A 25,175-nucleotide genomic window follows, 5' to 3' on the forward strand; every position below is an offset into this window, starting at 1 on the left:
GTTAACTTAAGTAATTAAAGTATGGGCTGTGGATATTAGTAAAGTCATTCATGTGTAATGTGCATGAGTGGTAAATATGTGTGTGCGGGTTACAAAAGGTTGATAGGAGCAGAGCAGAGAACTAAAGCAGACGGGAGAGTCAGCCAGAGAGGGCTAAACTGCCTCCAGACTTAAATAACCTCCTGCTACTGGGAACATCTAGCCTACCAAGCCAGACCCACATCCAGATGTTGGGTCTGGGAACTCACCATTGACAGGGCTCAATCCGAGGGCGATAAACGGTTGTCTTTCAAATTCCCTCTGCACATAATAGCATAGCGCTACAACCAGGCAGAGCAACGAAGAAGGTAGCAAAGTTTTTGCCGTATCCAGTCGGCAAAACTTCGGAATACATCTTCCTTTTTTAAGAATGACTTCAATGCCGTTCTTTGTTCTTTTCTCAAAGAAAAGCTTAACTCCAAGTCTTCCAGAAGACCTCTGTTCCCAGCAGCAGCAGCCATAAGCCCCGCCCACCAAGTCTGTACATGATGTGATTGGCCTGACCAAGTGCCTAGACCCCCTGGCTGCAAAATAAAATTGCTGCATCTAGGGTGCGTCCTAGATTTCTAGGCTAGGGAACATCATCAGCTGTTCCCCGTTGCTCTAACCAACACCTGCAGAGAGAGCACAGACAGCTGAATCACACAGCTAACTCAGGATGACACCATCCATTCATACAGTAGCGGTTCTAAATTGAATTACACCCTGGGTGAGACCCCTTCGAGCAAATAGTAGTTTTTAAATATTACCAACTAGTAAAAGAGAACAAGACTGTCCACAAGTCACTGGATCAGTTTACTACCAGACTTTTCAATATCCTCTCCATGTGAATATGTACAGAAAATACAGATTATTTTGTTCCTGCATTATGACATCACTATCACTCCATTTGACTTCAATATCCTTAAAAGCATGTTCTCAGTGTATTTATATCAATATAGTTGATAATACTCAGGTGTCCACTTGTATATAAATTATGTGAAAATGTACCTCAGCACATACAGTAAGGCTATGCGACGTCCCATACTGTAACTTTTTTCATGTAAAATGTGAATATGTCAATGGATATTCCAAATATATTTAAACTTAGCCTATAATGAACTATGTGTGGAGCTAATTCTCTGCTTTGGTAGGACAGGCGCTCACACTGACACACACACACACACACACACACACACACACACACACACACACACACACACACACACACACACACACACACACACACACACACACACCCACCGGCGTTCACGCCCGCTCCTCCTTGTGAATCCTAAATATAAGTATAACAGCGTCTTTTTTTTGCCAAGTTGGATTGCTTTCGTGACCTTCTACTATCTAGTCTACTTTTAGTTTTTTTTTTTTTTTGAAGTGCTCGTGTCGCCCCCAAGTGTCATGAAAAATGCCGCCCCCAGGCGTACGCCGTTCGCCCGTGCCAAAAACAGCTACTGCATTCATATCATCATTCATTACAGCGAGGTGTTCTTTCTGCTGGGCTTTTGGCCTGTTGCATCTCCAACGGTGCCTGAGGTGGACTGTGCATGGGAGGGGCGTCCTCTTCCCTGAGGCAGGCCTAAACCTGACCGCATACCGCGAGGTTTTGCTGCAGGGTCTTCAGCTGGGGACCACCGCTCATTGACGTTTTGCCCCTTAACCCAGAACATCTCCTGGTGGGGCGGGGCAGTGAACAGGGACGTCTCCCTGACACCCCCTGCAGCAAAACCTAATTAGATGTTACTCCCCAGGTCTTGTCTCATCGTTTCAGCCAGAGCCAGTGGCTTGCTTTCTCTGCTTCCTCAGAGAGCTCTTTGGTGGATCTGCTCAGTGTGGCTCCACGTAGTCCCAGCTCCTTGAGCAGACGTGATGTTGATCTGCCCACAAAGCCTCTGGCTCCCACCTCCGGCCGGGTACCGCCTCACACTCCATCCACTTTCTCTGCACTCCACCACCAGATCTGCATACTTCGCCTCACATAATAATCTCATGTTCTTATGCGATTCTTGCCAAAGAATCAACAGGAGCCATTTTGGAACTTATACAAATAAGAAATAAGAAATCCTATAACTGCATCCATATAAAGTATATGCAAAAACACAATTTCTCCTACATGCAACTCAACAACCCAACAAATACATTGAGATCATTCTTGACTTTGGAAACAGCAAAACAATCTCTTCACAACGTCCATCCAGTAGCTGTTGAGCTTTCAATCATACCACATGATCTTCAGAGGCGGGGACCAAGTCACTGTTTTGCAAGTCACAAGTAAGTCGAAGTCTTTGCACTGAAGTTCCAAGTCAAGACTACCAAATCCCAAGTCAAGTCCCAAGTCATACACTTTGTATTTAGAGTCCTTTAACAAGTCATAATGCAATCTTCAAATGTAGTGTAGTATCTGGACTTCTAATGGACCTTTTACAAACTTTGTCTTAAGTTTTTGGTAACAAAGAAACTCGTATGAACTTTAGCCTACATTCGCTGGACACTTCTCTGGAAACATCTGGAAAGAATTAGGGATGCCCTTGTTGGCTTGGTTCCAAAAGGATGATAGCCATTGGTCAAAGTATTGTTTCCTCCCCCAGCTATGTTACACATATTATAGATATATACCATGTTCAAACAAAGAAAAGGCAGAGTGACTTCTGAGAATCTGAGAAGCGGTCCTCTCCGAGCTCTGCAGAGCTTGTACAAGATGCTGATTTCTTTGATGTAAATAAACCTTTAGAATCAAGAAACAGTGTCGGCAGATTCCTCTCTACACAGCAACGCACCATCGATACCATATAAACCACAGTAGACAACAGAGTAATATTACATTTCATGCACAAATCATGAATGCCTTTTTAAAACAAGTATCATCACGTGCTACTGAACATGATAACACTGACACAGCAGTTTAATACTTTCATAATGTATTATGTCTAAATGAAATAAAAAGATAAATGTAAAAGAAAAAAAAACACAAACATAGTGTGCCAGTCTGCCAGAAATAGGTCCTAGAGTTCTATAGTGAAGTTACTCACTTTATGGAGGAATAATCTGTGCCTGCATGTGTGTGAGAGAGAACGGAACAGTTTGCATGAAACAACATCAATGAAGGAATCAACGGTTTCATTCACCCACAAGGTTGTGCTTTTTCTGTTACTAAGGGTTACCCCAAGATTTCTCTGCTATAACGTTAGCCATTTACTTTTCGTACGTTTCAGGTTAACAGCAGCTTCGAATGTCGAAAAGGAAACTGGAAGATGTTGCATCTTCATGTGTAATTTTCGAAGTGGATCTAGGTAATTATGCATTCATGAAGTACTGACTTGCTGGGAATAAATAGCATTGATTCAGGAGATGAACGGAAATTTATTTTTAATGTCAGAAACTTCTGGTTGGAGTTTCTCATGCATGTCATCTGAGATCCTCGGCCTCAGCCTTCTCTAAAGACTCATCACTGCTTCACTTGGTGAAATCTTCACATTACAAGCATCCAAAAATGTCAAACCTGCATTAATATTAATATAACTAATCATTTTCAAAAAGACTTATATTACCAACTAGTAAAAACAGAACAAGACTGTCCACAAGTCACTGGATCAGTTTACTACCAGACTTTTCAATCTCCTCTCCATGTGAATATGTAAATATGTAGGTCCATGCTCACAGCACTGAGGGGGAAACAGCATGACATGTTGAGGACAGCTACAGTTCACTGACTCTGTGTGTTTGCATATGTGTCCTGCCTCTCTGCTCCCAGCCGCTAAGAGGCCAGTGTTGACCATTTAAAACATACAGAATACAATATAAAATAGTGCAAATGGGCACGTAGCAGGAAATAAGTCCTATAAAAATACAAGAGAGTAAATCGTACAAAAAGTGTTCTCTGATGCAGTCATTATGTGTTCAATACCTGTGTGGCATAGGGAATAAAATACTTCTTTTATATGTTCCAGCTGGTCCTGGGAAGTCTAAATCAAACATATGGAAGATTTGTTATTGAAAGATACTAATCAATACTCTGATAAAGTGATTGATCCATTGATGAACAGCCTCATCAGAGTAATCCAAGTCCCTGTTGGAGTCAGTCAGAGCATTTCCATAGAGAGCCACTTTGCATCAGCAGCACCATGCTCCAGTGCTCTGGGAGAGTTTATAGTCCTGAGAGTTGAACACTGGATGACTGACAGCTGTCCTTCATGACAACAGAAGACACAGAAATCCTCCTCATCAAAAACATGACTTTGATCTCCGTCCTCATCTGGACTCTCCTCTGCTGCTGCTTCACAGGTAAAGTCCAGAGAATCAAACTCCTCTCCTCTATCAACATCCGTCCCTCTGAAATGAAGCCGACTAAACCGTGACGCTGCTTTATGTTTTTGTCTCTGTATCCTCAGAGTCCAGAGGCCAGGTCACAGTGACTCAGCCTGGAGCAGTGAGCTCTGCTCTGGGAGGCTCCGTCTCCATCAGCTGTAGGACCAGTCAGAGGGTTTATGGTGGGAGCTATCTGCACTGGTACCAACAGAGAGATGGAGAAACTCCTAAACTGCTCATTTATGGTGCTAGCACTCGACAATCAGGGATTCCAGATCGTTTTACAGGCAGTGGATCAAACTCTGACTTCACTCTGACCATCAGTGGAGTCCAGACTGAAGATGCAGCAGTTTACTACTGTCAGAGTGCACATTACATCAACAGCCAGTATGTGTTCACACAGTGAAAAAGCGTCGTACAAAACCTCCCTCAGTCAGACTGAACAGAAACTGAACTGACTGCTGCAGCTGGAAGGTACTGCAGAGACTGATACACTTCACTGAGGACACACACACACACACACACACACACACACACACACACACACACACACACACACACACACACACACACACACACAGTTATGACCTGGTTCAAGTTGCCACAACAAAAGGGAGAAACACCAATAATAATAATAATAATAATAATTTACAAATTTACAAAATGTATTTATTATAACAAATTAAACCAAATTAAAGGGTTAACTTTAACTAATGTATGGGCTGTGGATATCAGTAAAGTCAGCTGGTGTGATGTGCATGAGTGGTATGTAAAAGTAAAAGGTTGACAGGAGCAGAGTAGAGAACTAAAGCAGACGGGAGAGGAGCAAAGCTGCAGCAGAGTGGAGAGTCAGCCAGAGAGAGGGCTGCACTGCATCCAGACTTAAATAACCTCCTGCTACTGGGAACATCCTCAGCTGTTCCCAGTTGCTCTAACCATCACCTGCAGAGAGAGCACAGACAGCTGAATCACACAGCTAACTCAAGATGACACCATCCATTCAGATCACATTAGAATCTCATGTTCTTATCAGATTCATGCCAAAGAATCAACAAGAGCCAATTAGGAACTCATACAAATAATTAAAAAAAGAAATCCTATAACTGTCTTTATATAAAATTTTCAAAAACACAATTTCTCCTACATGCAAATCAACAACCCAACAAATACATTGAGATTATTCTTGACTTTCAATAATCTCTTCACAACGTCCATCCAGTAGCTGTTGTTGAGCTTTTAATCATATCACATACTTTTCCTCAGCAGATGTCATTAAAATGTGGATTTTCAAATTCCCATTCCTCTCAGCATTTGTGAGACTTCTTGTCCACGTTGGCTTAGAAGTTAAAATATTCCATGAGAACTGGGTGAACTCCGTCTGCTGAGGAAGATCATGGAATTGGATCCAAAGATCTGAGACAAGACAAGACCGAGGAAAAATGCGTCAGATTCTGAGACGAGACCAAAACCTTCAAAGAGTGGTCTGGAGACCAAGACTGATATTGAGAACTACAACACTGGCCTCAGCCTTCTATAAAGACTCATCACTGCTTCACTTGGTGAAATCTTCACATTACAAACTCCCAAACTTGTCAGTTTACTACCAGACTTTTCAATATCCTCTCCATGGGAATATGTAAATAGTGTCAAGAAATAGTATGTGAACCTTTTGGAATTTCATGGTTTTCTGAATAAATTTGACATAAAATGTGATCTGATATTCATCTAAATCAAGGGGATTGACAAACAATGTGTCTAAAATAAACAGATTCTGATCTTTCATGTCTTTATTGAACACACTTATTCAACATTGAAAATGGCAATGGAAAAAGTAAGTGAACCCTTAGAATTAATAACTGATTGACCCCTTGGCAGCAATAACTTCAACCAGGCGCTTCCTGTAGCTGTGGATCAGACCTGCACATCGTTGAGGAATTTTAGCCCATTCTTCCTGGCAGACCAGAGGCCTGGACTACGAAGCAAGATGTGGCGTTAACGAGCTAACTTCAGGTTCAACCCAGGGTTTTCTGGACCACGAAGGTGGATTAGTTGTTATCGGGTTCAATCGCCATGGTAACTCATGCTGAACACCTAACCTGGTCGGGAGCAGGTTATGTTGGAGATCAGAGATCAACCGGTGTAAAAGCACCGCCTACTGACCAATCAATACTCGATTGATAACGGCACCCCCGTAAGATAGATAAGGGCAAACCTCGGCGCAGAGAGAGAGAGAGAGAGAGAGAGAGAGAGAGAGAGAGAGAGAGAGTTAAAACATTTGGAGACCGACAACCCCGTTAACATTCACTGATGGGTATCTTTATGAAAGATATAGATTTTAAGAGGAGGGAATTACGTATAGAATATTTGTCGGCTTCTTCAGCCGTGTGTTACCAATACGCACATCGGTTAGAATTATGTTTTGATATTTCTTTATTTTCTCTCTCTTACCACTGCCAGGGTTTCAGCTGAAATAAAAGGCTAAAGCAACGACAGTTCATGGAAAGCAAAAGTGTAATTATGGTCAGATCTTGTGCCTGACTGATGGGGAAGTGACCAGTGTAGTCTAATGCAGGCTATGGACCTTTTTCAAGGCAGACATTTTGACTTGTCATAGTAGGAAAAGCACAGCTGAAATTGATAATCTTAACAATGGCTCAATTCCATCAAGTGTCCCAGTGAGCTATTTCAGTGAGTCAGCATGCACAATACCAGGACCAGCAGGAATGCAGCCATCATTAATGGTTTAATACCAGGGCCTCTCCTATACGGTGGCCGACAGGGGCAAACGCCCTGCAACTTCAGAAAACACATGCAAATAGACAAAACACAAGCAAATTAAGAAAACAACTTCATTAATTTGACAACACATGCACAGCATTCAGCAAACGCGCTGCACACAACACAACCAAATATACAAACGCGCTGCAATTAAAAAACGATGCAAAAAGAAAAGCAAACCCCGAAAAAAGAAGCGATGCAAAAAGAAAAACAACTTAATTTGACAACACAAGCGCAGCATTCAGCAAACGCGATGCAAATACACACAACACAACCAAATACATAAACGCGATGCGAATAAAAAACGATGCAAAAAGAAAAGCACACAAACCCCGAAAACAAATGCAACAAAAAACCGCTGCATCCAGATTCCACAACGGAAGTTCTCCAGACCTCTAGAGGGAGCAGCTAATCAGCTGGATTTATGACCCCTTTTCTGCCTTTTTATTAGAGTCGGGTATGGCTGCATAGTAAAAAGAGAACTCCTGTCTCATGCCCTTATTAATAACATAATATATTAGTAATATACAGTCTGCTGTATGCTCCCGTCTCAGTCGGGAGGCTGGTGGCGTGCTCGAGCTTCGACTTTTCAAAATAAAAGCTCGCGTTTGGTCGGCTCCTCTTCCTTTGGTGTTTTTACGACATCATGCTAATGAATACAATAACTTTTTCAGCAGATGTCTTACTTACAAAACGATGGAGCAAGCAAAGCAGTTTTGTCTATGTGCAGGCGGGATTTATTCAGTTTGATATAATCACAATATTACACTTGTAGCAGTGGAACAGCTGATTTTTTTTTTTTGGGCTGGGGGGAGAGCAGACTTATGAGAGAGAGAGAGAGAGATCGAGATCGAGAGAGAGACAACGTTGAGATCATAGACTGTAAATATTAAGTCCCTGTTTGAGATATCTTTTCTCTCGTTTGGTGGGTGTGTCTGGGCTCAGGTCGCAGGTGGAACTCAATCAGCAGAGACGTCTGTAAACTCGTGGTAATAAAACATTTAAAACTGCATCAGCGTTTAACGTTGACGTTTGTTTAAGCCACATTAAATAAGAGGGTTTAATTTCCAGGTCCGAAAGCACATCACTGAAGTGTAGGCCTCCTCAAGTGTAATATTGTGATTATACAACAAAATAAATGACCAATCTGTATTCTTATTGTGGAGCAATTCGCTCTTGAAATACAAAAAACACACTATGTATAATCCCTCCCTGTTTAGTAAACCAGCCAATTTACCGTGGGATTTATCAAACTGAATAAATCCCGCCTGCACATAAAGACAAAACTGCTTTGCTTTGTTGTGTGTGCATAGCGTTTGCTGAATGCTGCGCTTGTGTTGTCAAATTAATGAAGTTGTTTTTCTTTTTGCATTGCTTCTTTTTTCGGGGGTTTGCTTTTCTTTTTGCATCGTTTTTTAATTGCAGCGCGTTGGTGTATTTGGTTGTGTTGTGTGCAGCGCGTTTGTATATTTAGTTGTGTTGTGTGTATATGCAGCGCGTTTGCTGAATGCTGCACATGTGTTGTCAAATTAATGAAGTTGTTTTATTAATTTGCTTGTGTTTTGTCTATTTGCATGTGTTTTCTGAAGTTGCAGGGCGTTGGCCCCTGTCGGCCACCGTACTCCTAAGTGGAATGCAGCCATCATTAATGGGTTTGAATACACTTGTGCTTTTACTACTATGACATGTCAACATGTCTGCTGTGAAAAAGGTCTATTATAGTGGGTGTACTGTAGCCTACTGTATATTGGCCAGAATCAGATTTTTGGGGGAGGAGGGGGGCATAGCATAGTGGGTGTCATCCCCCAGGGAAGTTTTAAGCATCAACGACTTCATTTACTGCATTCCGATACACTTTAATGCACCAATTTACTGTTCAATTTATTCAGCCTATGTAAAAAATAAAAAATATATATATATAAAATATAATGGAAAGTAGCCTATGTTGTTACGTGTCATTGGGCATTTTTAAGTGGGTAGTCTATATAGAAATCCTGGAGCTTACTATCACGTAGACTACACCACTGGAAGTGATATTGATAGGATAAGCGTTGTGATTTATGTAAAACAGCGTCAGATTTCTTTTTGGTCAGCTTCTTCATATTTATGTAGACTTATAGTTTGCTCTTCTTGTTTAAAATATGCGGCTCTGGTAGATGTTTGCGATTGGTCATGGTGCGCAAACACCGCCTCTTTTATGTGAACGCGCGCGTTGCTGGATTGGGAAACCCTGGGTTGATTGAACTAGTTGTTAACCACCGTTGTGACACAGGTTATGCGGGACCGTGGCTGTTAGGTTAGGTGAAGCCGGGTAACTGAAAGAAATCCAGGACATGCTGATCTGGATTCGTAGTGCAGGCCTCTTCTTTAGCTCGGTTATATTCTTTGGACGTCTCATGTGTACGACCCACTTCAAGTCAATTTTATTTATAGTATCAAATCATAACAAGAGTTATCTCGAGACACTTTACAGATAGAGTAGGTCTAGACCACACTCTATAATTTACAAAGCCCCATCAATTCTTATAATTCCCCCAAGTCCATCCATAACATCTCTATTGGGTTGAGGTCTGGGCTCGGACTTAGCCACTCCAAAAGGTGGATTTTGTTTTTCTGAATCCATTCTGTTGTGGACTTGCTCCGGGGTCTTGGGTCGTTTTCCTTTGAAACACCCACCTTCTACACAGTTTCAGCTGACGTACAGACGTTTTCACATTATACTGAAGAATTGTCTGATATATTGGGAATTCATCTTCATCTCAATGATTCCAAGCTGGCCAGGCCCTGATGCAGCAAAGCAGGCCCAAATCATGAGCTTTGCTCCACCATACTTTACGGTTGATGATGATGTTTTCATGATATGCCGCGCCCTTTCTACGCCAGGTGTAGTGTTGTGGGTTTTTTCCAAATAGTTCAATCTTAGTTTCATCAGTCCACAAAACATTTGTGCTCTTTTGCAAACTTCAGGTGTACAGCAATGTTCTTTTTAGTAAGCAGTGGCTTCCATCGTGGTGTCCTGCCGTAGATACCGTGCTTGTTCAATGTTTTACGTATTGTAGACTAATGAACAGAGATGTCAGCCAGTTCCAATGATGCCTTCAAATCTTTGGCTGTCATTCAGGATTGTTTCTTGACCTCATTGATGACTCTTCGTTTTGCTCTTGGTGTCATTTTGACTGGGCGCCCACTTCTTGGTAGAGTAGCAATAGTCCCAAAGTGTCTCCATTTGTAGATTGTTTGCCTAACTGTAGACAGATGAATTTCTGAAGTCTTTGAAATAATTTTGTAACCCTTGCCAGCTTCATGTAAATCAACAATTATTGATCATAGATCCTCTGAAAGATCTTTTTGGTGAGGCATGGCTCACATAAGTGTGTTCTTCTTGTGCAGCACAAACTCCAAAAGTTTGAGGGCTTTTTATCAGTCAAAGTAGCTGTAGTCCACACCTCCAAACTCATTATCTTAACGAGACTCCACGTGTACTAAAACCTGACTCCAATTAGCCTTTTTGAGGTCATTAACTCAAGGGTTCACGTACTTTTTCCACAAGCATGATGCATTTTTTTTATTTGTTCTCAATAAAGACATGGAAGATCAAAAATTGTTGTGTTATTATTTTAGACACAATATATTTGTCAATACCCTTGACTTGAAGATCAGATCACTTTTTATGTCAAATTTATTCAGAAAACCATTAAATTCCAAAAGCTTCACGTACTTTTTCTTGCCACTGTATGTAGGTCCATGCTCTCAGCACTGAGGGGGAAACAGCATGACATGTTGAGGACAGCTACAGTTCACTGACTCTGTGTGTTTGCATATGTGTCCTGCCTCTCTGCTCCCAGCCGTTAAGAGGCCAGTGGTGATCATTTAAAACATACAGAGTATACAGAATACAATATAAAATAGTGCAAATGGACAGGTGGCAGCAAATAAGTCTATTAAAAAATACGAGAGCAAATATTAAAAAAATGCAAACAAAATGTAGTTTTTCTGTGTTCAATGCCTGTTTGGCATAGGGAATAAAAGACTTCTTTTATATGTTCCAGTTTGTCCTGGGAAGTCTAAATCAAACATTTTGAAAGATTTGTCAAGAAGTCAAAGTGTTATTGAAAGATCCTAATAAATACTCTGATAAAGTGATTGATCCATTGATGAACAGCATCATCAGAGTAATCCAAGTCCCTGTTGGAGTCAGTCAGAGCATTTCCATAGAGAGCCACTTTGCATCAGCAGCACCATGCTCCAGTGCTCTGGGAGAGTTTATAGTCCTGAGAGTTGAACACTGGATGACTGACAGCTGTCCTTCATGACAACAGAAGACACAGAAATCCTCCTCATCAAAAACATGACTTTGATCTCCATCCTCATCTGGACTCTCCTCTGCTGCTGCTTCACAGGTAAAGTCCAGAGAATCAAACTCCTCTCCTCTATCAACATCCGTCCCTCTGAAATGAAGCCGACTAAACCGTGACGCTGCTTTATGTTTTTGTCTCTGTATCCTCAGAGTCCAGAGGCCAGGTCACAGTGACTCAGCCTGGAGCAGTGAGCTCTGCTCTGGGAGGCTCCGTCTCCATCAGCTGTAAGACCAGTCAGAATGTTTATTATGATGGAAAACACAGGTTACACTGGTACCAACAGAGAGATGGAGAAACTCCTAAACTGCTCATTTACTATGCTAGCACTCGACAATCAGGGATTCCAGATCGTTTTACAGGCAGTGGATCAAACTCTGACTTCACTCTGACCATCAGTGGAGTCCAGACTGAAGATGCAGCAGTTTACTACTGTCAGAGTTATCACATTATCAACAGTCAGGGTGTATTCACACAGTGAAAAAGCGTCGTACAAAAACCTCCCTCAGTCAGACTGAACAGAAACTGAACCGACTGCTGCAGCTGGAAGCTACTGCAGAGACTGATACACTTCACTGAGGACACACACACACACACACACACACACACACACACACACACACACACACACACACACACACACACAAATAAATACAATAAATTACCAAGAGTTTGTAAAAATATTCCCATTACAGTTACCAAAACAACGTGTTTCATTATTAGTTTCCTTGTGGACACAGACCTGTCTCAGTTTTTTAATTATTATTTTTTCTCTGTATTTATCCAGGCAAGTCATTTTAAACACAAATACATTTACAATGGCAGCTTTGCATAAGGCAAAGTCTCTTAAGGGAGGGTGTAAGGGCTAAAAGAGAAATGTCAAACTGTCAGTTAAAAAGATGACAGCAAACATCCAAACATTTCCAACACCTCCACTACTTCCACCCAATCACAGCAAGCAGAACAGAAATGACATACAGTCTAGCACACAAGCATGGTGTCAAACGACGACAGAACACGAGCAACAAACACAAGCACTAATTCAACATGCAGAGCTAAACAGCAGCAGCAAGACAACACCAATCAGCATGGGGCAACAGGAAACAGCAGACAGATAATGGGGAGGGAATGCTTGTGGTTCCCAAAACAGCCGCATGTATCAGAGAGAAGGTCCATAACAGAGTTGTTAAAAGCTGACGTAAAGATACAAGTTTTCAGCTTTAGTGGTTTTGCAGAATAGTTCCAGTCTTTGGCTGCAGCAGACTGGAATGAGGACAGAGAGAAGACAGGATTTGTTTTGGGAACTTTGAACAGAATATGATGAGAAGAACGTGTGTCAACTTATTTGCTAATGAAACAAACAGTGGTGGACTCTTAAGACTCTTTTCTTGAAAAAGTTTCACAAAAGTGATTTATATATTTTACAAACCATTAATGTGATATGAACTTATGCACTGAGGAGATCAGATTACCACAAGATCTAAAACCACTTCTGTATCAAAGTGCACAGCACAGCAGGTCATTCCCATCTACCTGTTACCTGCTTTAGATCAGACACATTAGATGACAGTGGTGACCATTATTGTTGGGAGAAAAAACCCAAAGAATCTGTTGACTTTCTCTCACATTGACTTTGTCAAGGAGAGTAGTAACAGTGGTGCTGACCAGAGTTTGACTTTCATCCTTTCCCAGCAGCTCCATACCTGCTGTAGGACACCACAGCTAAACCCTGTCAGGCTGCACCGAGCAGATGGGACCTGCATTACATCATCTCATCACTTCTTTCTAAAAGAATCATCTCATGGAAATGCTACAGCAAAAAAATCTCTCAGGATTTCATTGATACTGTATATGTTCATTTAAGAAAGGAACGCATGCACAGCGACATGCGTATCATAAGCTCGGCAACATTAAGTTGAATTACATTTGTGTTTCATTGTTTTATACTACACAGAGAATATCAGCATTACTGCAAGCAACACAAGATGAACTTTAAAATTGTGATGAATCTGTAGAGAGAGAGAGAGAGAGAGAGAGAGAGAGAGAGAGAGAGAGAGAGAGAGTTGCAGAGAGCAGAGTGAGACCAGTATCAGAGTGAAACCAGTAGCAGAGTCCCAGTGAGTCAGGTCAGGACTGGGAACACTGGTCTCTCCTCAGTGTCTCTGAGAGCGGAGTCTGGGAGCCCTGGGTGGCCTCACAGGTCACAGAGCCCACCTTCTCCCACTGGTCTTTAGGGAGCCTCAGGGTGCTGCTTCAGCTGTATTTGCCGTCCTTCCCCAGCACCCCGGGCGGTCCTGCTCTCCTCCCAGCTGCTGCTGCTGCTGCCGTCCACCTTCCAGGCCAGACTCCAGTCTGAGGGGGAAGCCCTTGTTGGCCAGGCACATGAGCGGCCTTCCCCTTCAGTAGCTCCTCACTGGAGGGGGCAGCACCGTCAGGGTGGGACGGACATCACCTAGGAGACACCAATCAGCTTAGAGGACAGGGACCACACAGCTGTCAATCAACCAGCAGACACTTGGACACCTTGACTGTGTGAGAGTTGGTTTTCTCCTTTAAGGAGTTTCTGTCAGATGGTTTTTCTGCTCCACCAGTCACTCACTCACACATTGTTTCACTTCCCTTTAAGAAGCCTCTCATGCAAATCAGCACAGAGAGAATCATCTACACAATGAGCTGATATATATCAAACTATACACTGGAAATAAAATCTCAACTTTTGGACAAATCTTTAAATCAAAGTCATCAACAACCTAACTATACATTACTTTAAAGTATTTAGTGTAATAGAAACAAATCCAGAAAATGAGCTGACAACATCAAATGTTCTTCATGTGGATTTTGATCATCATTACCAAACTGTTCAAATAGTTTTCAAACTTTGAAACAATCCATGACACAGTAAAGAGATGTTGCACATTTTCAAATACCGATCTTTATCTTTGCTCCGTTCAATTGTTTGAATATTTGAATCTTCATTTGATTTTAACAGTTATCGTTGATGCGGAAAATTTAAAATGAATCTTGTGGAACAGATTTTCAGTTTTATCTTTTCCACACTTCAAGACATTTAAATTTCAGTTTGACAGAAATGTGTAAAGAAATGTTTAGTGAAGCTGCTCTGAGTTAGTCTTCACGATAAAGGAGGAGAAATAAAAACGTGAATACTAAGAGATATTTCATTAACTGTAAACTGAATTTAAAACATTACTTTACAATATTTCCAATATAGTTTTTAGTATTTGTGCAGAAACTTACTTCCAACATCCAGTCTGGTTCCTCCACCAAAAGTCCACCACAGTGATACAAAGTCATTGAGCCGCCGTACAAAAACCTCTCACTGTAGAGAGACACGGCTCTCTGACTTTGACACAAACAAACTCACCAAAATGAGGCTGTTATGAAAAGATAACTGACAATAACACAGTGCTGCAGATTTCCTTAATGCATGTTTTTTTGTATATGTTAAATTTATGTAATTTCTTCTCTTGCAATTAATTTAAATAAGACAGAAGACATTAGATTGGATTAACTTTATTGTCCACCTCAGTGAGAATTTGTCTTTGGCTTCTCCCAAAGTACAGCAACAGTAAATACAATGCACATAACACAGCACAGCATTAAAAACATACAGAATATACAGAATACAATATACAATAGTGTAAATGGGCAGGTAGCAGCAGATAAGTTCTATAAATTATACAAGAAAGCAAATCTTATAAAATAACAAGTGCTCCCTGCAGAGGCGTAGCACAAGATTCTGGGCCCTATGCATTGGCAGTCCTGATGGGCCCTCATGTTCCTCAACAACCCCCCCCCCCAAAAAAAAAATCAATCAGATCTTCTCTATCATCTTTCTCTATAAAGGATACATTTGATATTAACCTCTTATCCTAATTGTAACCTAATATAATAAAACATACTAAGATGTTAGTGTTACTTAACACCTTTCAGTCAAAATGGCTAAACATGGTTTGCTTTAATTTTGATATAAGCTCCCCTTGTCTCAAATCCAAAGAGGAGGATGAGGGGTCTGTTGCTACTCCACTCCCTGGTGGGACAGTTTCTGAAACTGAGGGCCATGTGTTTCACAATGTTAACATCTGCTTCTAATAAATCTGACATAACTATAATGTTGACATGATATATATCTACTGATGAACTATCAACCTACTTATGACACTGATTAGCCTATTATTGCTGATTATAGACATTAAAGCCTATTCATTTTAAATAAACATGTTTCAAATGAGGCTATTATAATGGTGTGTTGTATGCAAACAGCATTGCTAGTGTAGTTTATTTATTTAGCCTTTACCTCAGACTACATGTATAACCAAATTATCATTTGTAAGTGTATGTTCTGCTCTTTATATAGGTTGTCTCAGTCCGTTTTAGCACTACCGGGTCGAGGAGATATTCAAGCAGTTTAACACCATGGATTTCGTTTTTCTAGTTTGTGCTCACCTTTCCTTGAAAAGAAGTCAGTTACCAATTGTTTCCCCTCGTTCTGTTTTCTCTCCTTCTCCTGTCTTTCCTTTCTTTTTGTAAGCATGATTTGACTTTCTTTGAGAGCTAACACACATTTCGAACCAGCAGAAGTTTGCGCTGCACCAGATGCTCAACTTAACAAATATGGGTGCAGATGGACTAAACCATTTGGCGCATTAGCAAGGGGTGTTGGTGAGACCTTCGATAGTCTTTTTTGTATACAAAATGTAGTCAGTCAATCACCCAAGTTATTCAGCCAATACACTAACTTTACATTTCATCTGACACACATTATGAAATTTAATTAGGAAGATGAAAATATCCTCTCTCTCCTCTTGGGCCCTGGTAATCAGTATTGGTTTTACCCCCAGTCCGCACGCGCCTGGTTCCCTGATGGAGTCATTCTGTGTTCAATGGCTGTATGGCATAGGGAATAAATGCTCCTTACCTACAATGTGCCAGCAGGTCCTTGGGGCTTAAATCCAACATTTACTACACTCTGATAAAGTGATTGATCCATTGATGAACAGCATCATCAGAGTAATCCAAGTCCCTGTTGGAGTCAGTCAGAGCATTTCCATAGAGAGCCACTTTGCATCAGCAGCACCATGCTCCAGTGCTCTGGGAGAGTTTATAGTCCTGAGAGTTGAACACTGGATGACTGACAGCTGTCCTTCATGACAACAGAAGACACAGAAATCCTCCTCATCAAAAACATGACTTTGATCTCCGTCCTCATCTGGACTCTCCTCTGCTGCTGCTTCACAGGTAAAGTCCAGAGAATCAAACTCCTCTCCTCTATCAACATCCTTCCCTCTGAAATGAAGCCGACTAAACCGTGACGCTGCTTTATGTTTTTGTCTCTGTATCCTCAGAGTCCAGAGGCCAGGTCACAGTGACTCAGCCTGGAGCAGTGAGCTCTGCTCTGGGAGGCTCCGTCTCCATCAGCTGTAGGACCAGTCAGGCTGTTACACACATTAACTATCTAGAGTGGTACCAACAGAGAGATGGCGAAACTCCTAAACTGCTCATTTACTATACTAGCACTCGACAATCAGGGATTCCAGATCGTTTTACAGGCAGTGGATCAAACTCTGACTTCACTCTGACCATCAGTGGAGTCCAGACTGAAGATGCAGCAGTTTACTACTGTCAGAGTTATCACAGTGGGGGTGTGTTCACACAGTGAAAAAGCGTCGTACAAAAACCTCCCTCAATCAGACTGAACAGAAACACAACGCTGCTGCAGCTGGAAGCTACTGCAGAGACTGATACACTTCACTGAGGACACACACACACACACACACACACACACACACAGTAAGACTATAATGTATTCTATAAGATAAGATAAACTTTTTGTTCCACAATGTGTGTGAAAAACATACATAGATGTTATTGAACAAACAACACAGCAAGGTTCCTAAAACACTAATCCCTTTAAGTAAATCATTTAATTGTAGTAAAACCAAAGAGATCCTCCCAGTCCTTCTTGACCTAGACATTAGTTTATCTGCTATTTAAAAGCTTTATTGACGCAGGGACAAATTCATTCTTACATCTATTTACAACATCTCCTCAGTTTTTTTTAACATTCAGAAAAAAAAAAAAAGTTTGTCATCACACCATTTTACAAACCTTTGAATCTCTGAAAGGTAGTTAGATAGATCACTGTCCTTTTTTATTAAAGCTAGGATGGCAGTATCATCAGAACATGTAATGATATAGTTGTTGGGATTATAGCTTCTATACTCATCTGTGTAAAGGGTAAAAAGGACAGGTGAACTGACCCAACCGTGGGGGGGGGGGTGCTTCCAGTTGCGTTCTCCACTCTGAGAGAGTACCATTAACACTGACCTGCTGTTTACCATTCGGTAGAAACCAGTGGTACCACCTAATAATGAGGGATGGACATTAAGGTCATTCAGCTTTTTAATGAATAGGTGTTGCTGTACCGTATTAAATGCTGAACTGAAATCTACAAATAAAACACGTTCATATGAGGTAGGGTCCTCTAAATGTTTAGATATAAAATGTACCATGGCAGTGACTGAGTCATCTGGACCTCTTTTGCCCCTAAATGCAAACTGAAAAGGATCTAATGAGGAAATGACATCTGTTTTCAATAGGTTGATAATGATTTTCTCAAAACAACTGGGCAATATTCATTATAATCCTTACAGCATACCTGTCAGAAAAGACTCTGTACAACATGCTGGTCAATAGTGATTTTTGGGTGATTCAGTGCAGGTAATGAGTCTAGAGACTATTTTATCCTACTAGAACTCGGCCAATCAAAATCCTGCATAAAAGTTATTTAATTCATCGGCTTTTCCCCCTCATTAAGAACACCAAGCCATTTTTTAGCCGGGGCCAGTTTTGTCATAAATTTCATGGAATCCCAAATTGTTTTTCATATTCATAGTGGAGCAGTGGGTTTCAAATTTCTCCTTCTCCTTCCTCCTTCCCTTTCCTAATTTGCTGTTGAGTTTTTTTTGTGGATATTCCTCATGGCCACAATATCCCCATTTTTAAATGCTATTTTTCTACGGACTTCACACTCTTTAATTTCTTTGGAAATATTAGATTTATTGTTTGGATGTTGTTGGAGTTAACACGTTATCTCTACAAAATGTTACATAATCAGTAATAGTGTCTGTTGCTTCTTCTAAGTCCAAGCTATGGAAGAGGTCCAAGTTAGTGCAGTAAAAACATCCTTTTAATGGATCAATGCCATCATTGTCCCAAACGTGGATTGTTTTTAATGGTGGTGTACTGCTTTTAAGCAGGGACTTGTAGAGTTAACTTTAGTAATACAATGATGGGATGTGGATATCAGTGAAGTTAGTATTGTGTGATGGGCGTGAGTGGACAATATACACATGTGGGTGTTGTAAAGGTTGATAGGAGCAGAGTAGAGAACTAAAGCAGACGGGAGAGGAGCAAAGCTGCAGCAGAGTGGAGAGTCAGCCAGAGAGAGGGCTGCACTGCCTCCAGACTTGTATAATGGTCCATTCATGCCACCTGGGAATAAAAGGGACCACCCCCATGATCACGTTGTTTTTTCCGACTGCAAGCGCTCATGTGTTAGGGTCGGGGTGCTTGTTCTTCTTCTGTTATATTGGCGTTTAGCATAACAACTTGTTGCATGACTGCCACCAACTGTTGGGCGTAGTCTAGATGATCTGGGGCCTGTTTCACAAAACCAAGATAAGGGATTAAGCCGGGATTTCCCAGTTATCCTGGATGAATTAAGCCTTGATTCGGTTTCACGAAAGCGGAGGCACATAAATCACCATGGAGATTTATTCTGTACAGCTAGCCTGCTCCTGACCAGGCTAACAGCCAATGATTTATTTAATCCTGGAACCTTTTCTGATCACCCAGCAGTGGTTTTACCCTACTGTTATTACCAGCCTGGATTAAAATACAACAGGTGCATTTTGCTGTTTATTTTAAGTACTGTTATTATTTAAAGTTGTGATCATTATTTTTTTATTTAGAATTACTCATGTGACAGTCATTGTTACTGTTATATTGCTGTATGAAGACTGCTGTTCATATTGTTGTTAGAAGTTTGATGAATATATTATGGCAGTTGTTGAGATAATTAGAAAAGGCTGATAACATTTCAAATGTGTTTTAAATGAAGTCTGTTACTAAGGGCAATACATACATTTCTATAGTTGACCAATGCACCTTGAATTATTTTAGTGGTTAATTTTTTTTTAATTCTTTAACAATAAGGATCATGTTTGTTCCACTTCCATGTGCATTGTATTTGGCATTTTTAGCACACAATTTGTGTTGTCCAGTAAACTGGGAATATAATTTGGGAGGATTGTACAATTTAAGAACATATCCTAATTGTACAATCCTCCCAAATGATAGTCTTAGTTCACTGGACCAGTAACTATCTAGTGATGTAGGCTACTGTACATTCATGGAACAACAGGGAGAGGACACCTCAATGGTTTTTGACCTCATATCTGGGGGGAAATAACTGATAAATATCACTCTGTTCCATTCATGTTTACAGTGTGCATGGAATTCATCACTTAATTATCTTCATAGTTTCTAGATTTTAGAGTACAATTTCTTCAGTGTCTTTATTTTCTTTGTCCATATATACAGGGAGCAAGGCAATATGTAGAGAAGGAAACTCTGCCTCTATAAAAAAAAAAAAAAATGAAACGTGAGAAAAAGCTTGGCAGATAATAGCGGACCGACTGAACGATAGTCTAAAAATATACATTTATGAAATACTGCTCTTAACTGAAACCATTCAATGAGTCACTGTCATTTGCAAAAACGAACAATTGTACACTTTGCATTAAAAGCGAGCAGTGGAAGTTAATATGACTTAGGAAACTTATATTTTAGCCAATGAGAGAGAGGGAGGAACAGAGTGAAAGAGAGATTTACGCATCATATTCTAGCGTTATAGAAAATTGATCTTCATTGTAAATTTCCTGAGTAACATTATCTTCTGCTTACTTTTAAGGCAAAGAGTACAACTGTTAATTTGTGAAAATGATTAGTAGCCTAATCCTTGAATGGAATGATTATGACGGCTTCAATTCAGAGCAGTGGTCAGTTAATGTATATATTTAGGCTACAATTACGCATTCAGTCGGTCCGTGATCGTCTGCCTCGCTTTCTCTCGCGGTTTCATTACAGCGGCCGTGTTTCTTTTCTTTTTAAACAAATAATGTGTTTCACGTCGTTATACTTCCACAAGAAGCTGCTGCTCACTCTGTATAAAGTATGTACAACGCGTATTCTCCATGTTGGCATCAGTAAATCTGTGATCGACCTCGCGGTCTTTTGAGGAAAGCCGTGGACGCGCATCTATCAGAATTACTTCAGCCTGGCTCGACCTAGTCTCTCCTCCTCAGCCTGGCTCGACCTAGTCGCTCCTCCTCAGCCTGGCTCGACCTAGTCTCTCCTCCTCAGCCTGGCTCGACCTAGTCTCTCCTCCTCAGCCTGGCTCGACCTAGTCGCTCCTCCTCAGCCTGGCTCGACCTAGTCTCTCCTCCTCAGCCTGGCTCGACCTAGTCGCTCCTCCTCAGCCTGGCTCGACCTAGTCTCTCCTCCTCAGCCTGGCTCGGCCTAGTCTCTCCTCCTCAGCCTGGCTCGACCTAGTCTCTCCTCCTCAGCCTGGCTCGACCTAGTCGCTCCTCCTCAGCCTGGCTCGACCTTCGTGAAACGCCCCAAGCCAGGATGCACAGATTAGACTAGGTCAAGCCTCGCTTTATCAGTTATCCTGGATTTATATATTCTGCTTTTGTGAAACAGGCCCCCGGTGTGTGAAAACATGGAGGCCGCAATAACAAAGATTTGCTGATACTGTTTTCTTATGCAATCATAAAAAAATGTGAATTTTGTATATTTAGGAAATGTTTCTCATCCTGCAACACATTTCAACGATCGTCGGCCATATTTCTGTACGTCAGTTGTCAAACATCCTCAGCTGTTCCCAGTTGCTCTAACCATCACCTGCAGAGAGAGCACAGACAGCTGAATCACACAGCTAACTCAAGATGACACCATCCATTCATATCACAGAATCTCATGTTCATTCTTGACTTTGGAAACAGCAAAACAATCTCTTCACAACGTCCATCCAGTAGCTGTTGTTGAGCTTTTAATCATATCACATACTTTTCCTCAGCAGATGTTATTAAAATGTGGATTTTCGAATTCCCATTCCTCTCAGCATTTGTGAGACTTCTTGTCCACGTTGGCTTAGAAGTTAAAATATTCCATGAGAACTGGGTGAACTCCGTCTGCTGAGGAAGATCATGGGATTGGATCCAAAGATCTGAGACAAGACAAGACCGAGTAAAGATGCAGCAGATTCTGAGACGAGACCGAAACCTTCAAAGAGTGGTCTTGAGACCAAGACTGATATTGAGAACTACAACACTGGCCTCAGCCTTCTATAAAGACTCATCACTGCTTCACTTGGTGAAATCTTCACATTTGAAACATGTCAAACCTGCATTAATATTAATATCACTAATCATTATCAAAAAAAGACCATATTACCAAACTGGAAAGAAAGAACAAAACTGTCCACAAGTCACTGGATCAGTTTACTACCAGACTTTTTTATATCCTCTCCATGTGAATATGTAAATACAGTAGCAAGAAAAAGTATGTGAACCTTTTGGAATTTCATGGTTTTCTGAATAAATTGGTCATAAAATAAACAAATTCAGATCTTTCATGTCTTGGTGTCATTTTGACTGGGCACCCACTTCTTGGTAGAGTAGCAATAGTCCCAAAGTGTCTCCATTTGTAGATTGTTTGCCTAACTGTAGACAGATGAATTTCTAAAGTCTTTGAAATAACTTTGTAACCCTTGCCAGCTTCATGTACATCAACAATTCTTGATCATAGATCCTCTGAAAGCTCTTTTTGGTGAGGCATGGCTCACATATGTGTGTTCTTCTTGTACAGCATAAACTCCAAAAGTTTGAGGGCTTTTTATCAGTCAAAGTAGCTGTAGTCCACACCTCCAAACTCATTATCTTAACGAGACTCCACGTGTGCTAAAAGCTGACTCTAATTAGCTTTTTGGAGGTCATTAACTCAAGGGTTCACATACTTTTTCAACAAGCGCGATGCATTTTTTGTAGTTGTTCTCAATAAAGACATGGAAGATCAAAAAACGGTTGTGTTATTATTTTAGACACATTATATTTGTCAATACCCTTGACTTAGATGAAGATCAGATCACATTTTATGACAAATTTATTCAGAAAACCATTAAATTCGAAAAGCTTCACGTACATTTTCTTGCCACTGTATGTAGGTCCATGCTCTCAGCACTGAGGGGGAAACAGCATGACATGTTGAGGACAGCTACAGTTCACTGACTCTGTGTGTTTGCATATGTGTCCTGCCTCTCTGCTCCCAGCCGTTAAGAGGCCAGTGGTGATCATTTAAAACATACAGAGTATACAAAATACAATATAAAATAGTGCAAATGGGCAAGTGGCAGCAAATAAGTCTAATAACAAATACAAGTAAATAAATGCAGTTATTCTGTGTTCAATGCCTGTTTGGCATAGGGAATAAAAGACTTCTTTTATATGTTCCAGTTGGTCCTGGGAAGCCTAAATCAAACATTTTGAAAGATTTATCAAGAAGTCAAAGTGTTATTGAAACATTCCTAATCAATACTCTGATAAAGTGATTGATCCATTGAGGAACAGCATCATCAGAGTAATCCAAGTCCCTGTTGGAGTCAGTCAGAGCATTTCCATAGAGAGCCACTTTGCATCAGCAGCACCATGCTCCAGTGCTCTGGGAGAGTTTATAGTCCTGAGAGTTGAACACTGGATGACTGACAGCTGTCCTTCATGACAACAGAAGACACAGAAATCCTCCTCATCAAAAACATGACTTTGATCTCCGTCCTCATCTGGACTCTCCTCTGCTGCTGCTTCACAGGTAAAGTCCAGAGAATCAAACTCCTCTCCTCTATCAACATCCGTCCCTCTGAAATGAAGCCGACTAAACCGTGACGCTGCTTTATGTTTTTGTCTCTGTATCCTCAGAGTCCAGAGGCCAGGTCACAGTGACTCAGCCTGGAGCAGTGAGCTCTGCTCTGGGAGGCTCCGTCTCCATCAGCTGTAGGACCAGTCAGAGGGTAAATGGTGGGACAGACTTATCTTGGTATCAACAGAGAGATGGAGAAACTCCTAAACTGCTCATTTACTATACTAGCACTCGACAATCAGGGATTCCAGATCGTTTTACAGGCAGTGGATCAAACTCTGACTTCACTCTGACCATCAGTGGAGTCCAGACTGAAGATGCAGCAGTTTACTACTGTCAGAGTTATCACAGTGGGGGTGTGTTCACACAGTGAAAAAGCGTCGTACAAAAACCTCCCTCAGTCAGAATGAACAGAAACTGAACTGACTGCTGCAGCTGGAAGCTACTGCAGAGACTGATACACTTCACTGAGGACACACACACACACACACACACACACACACACACACACACACACACACACACACACAGTAAGACTATAATATGAGAGAAAGTCTTTCTTCCACAATGTGGAATATTTTGCTTGGGCCAACCCCCATGCTGCTGCCATTACCATTCCAGACATATTGGACATACAGACATACATACAGACATAGATGTTATTGAACAAACAACACAGCAAGGTTCCTAAAACACTAATCCCTTTAAGTAAATCATTTAATTGTAGTAAAACCAAAGAGATCCTCCCAGTCCTTCTTGACCTAGACATTAGTTCATCTGCTATTTAAAAGCTTTGTTGACACAAGGACAAATTCATTTTAACATCTATTTACAACATTTGTTTTTAAGTTTTTCTTTAACATTCAGAAAAAGGTGTTTGTCATCACACCATTTTACAATCCTCTGAATCTCTGAAAGGTAGTTAGATAGATCACTGTCCTTTTTTTATTAGGCATGTAATGAGCAGTGTTGGGAACGGCGTTTAAGTATAAATATTTTATATTTATATTTTATATTATATTTTTTCAGTAACGGAGTAATCTAATTAATTACTTTTCCCATCGTTGCAACGCCGTCATCGTTACTGAGAATGTAAAGTGGCGCTTTACTACAATTTGGTTGAATGAAGCGCGAGGGGTCAGGCTTTGGCTCCACATCAGCTCATACTTGTCAAGTTTTGGATTTGAAAATAAGGGACATTTTCCGGCGCCCACTGCGAGCAGTCCCACCACCCCAACCAAGCTCCAGTGTCCCTTACATTTTAAGACAGGTGTACAAGAAAGCTAAAAGCACCTCTTGATGCAGAATGCTGAAAACATTTACAATTTAGAACATTGCTTGTCTTTACATTTTATTTTCATTCCACACATTCTTTTAATTTCATATTGCTTTTCTTTTACAGTTTTTCTTTTAATTTCACATAACTTTATTGTTCAAATTTGTTGCAGACTTTGCATTCTTTAAGACTGTTTTGGAAGGAGTGTATTTGTGGGCTGGGCCAGAGTGGTTTACAGAGTGGTTTACATGAGAGTAGAGCGCAGACAGTTCTGTTGTCTAACGTCATCCTATTCTCTGTAACAATCTTTCGTACCATGCTAAACACCCTTTCTCAACTTGCATTGCTGTGGGGAATGCATAGTAAAGCCTTCAGAAGTTTTGGCAGTGCACCGTCTCTGTCGTAGCGTCCATCATCCGTCTCTGTTTTCT

The 25,175-nt window shown here is 40.9% G+C and overlaps 4 gene segments (V, D, J or C); all 4 read left to right on the forward strand.

Annotated features, from left to right (window-relative positions):
• The first annotated feature begins 4,262 nt into the window (after positions 1–4,262).
• LOC120555093 lies at positions 4,263–4,744 on the forward strand. The segment is given in 2 exon segments: positions 4,263–4,314; positions 4,422–4,744. Coding segments are annotated over 2 exon segments (375 nt in total).
• A 6,720-nt stretch (positions 4,745–11,464) lies between these two features.
• Positions 11,465–11,952, forward strand: LOC120555095. The segment is given in 2 exon segments: positions 11,465–11,516; positions 11,624–11,952. Coding segments are annotated over 2 exon segments (381 nt in total).
• Positions 11,953–16,675: 4,723 nt separating this feature from the next.
• Positions 16,676–17,148, forward strand: LOC120555096. The segment is given in 2 exon segments: positions 16,676–16,727; positions 16,835–17,148. Coding segments are annotated over 2 exon segments (366 nt in total).
• Positions 17,149–23,368: 6,220 nt separating this feature from the next.
• Positions 23,369–23,841, forward strand: LOC120555097. The segment is given in 2 exon segments: positions 23,369–23,420; positions 23,528–23,841. Coding segments are annotated over 2 exon segments (366 nt in total).
• Positions 23,842–25,175: the final 1,334 nt, after the last annotated feature.

The sequence above is a fragment of the Perca fluviatilis genome, unplaced genomic scaffold (assembly GCF_010015445.1).
Source record: "Perca fluviatilis unplaced genomic scaffold, GENO_Pfluv_1.0 PFLUV_unplaced_scaf_2, whole genome shotgun sequence".
Taxonomy (NCBI): Eukaryota; Metazoa; Chordata; class Actinopteri; order Perciformes; family Percidae; genus Perca; species Perca fluviatilis.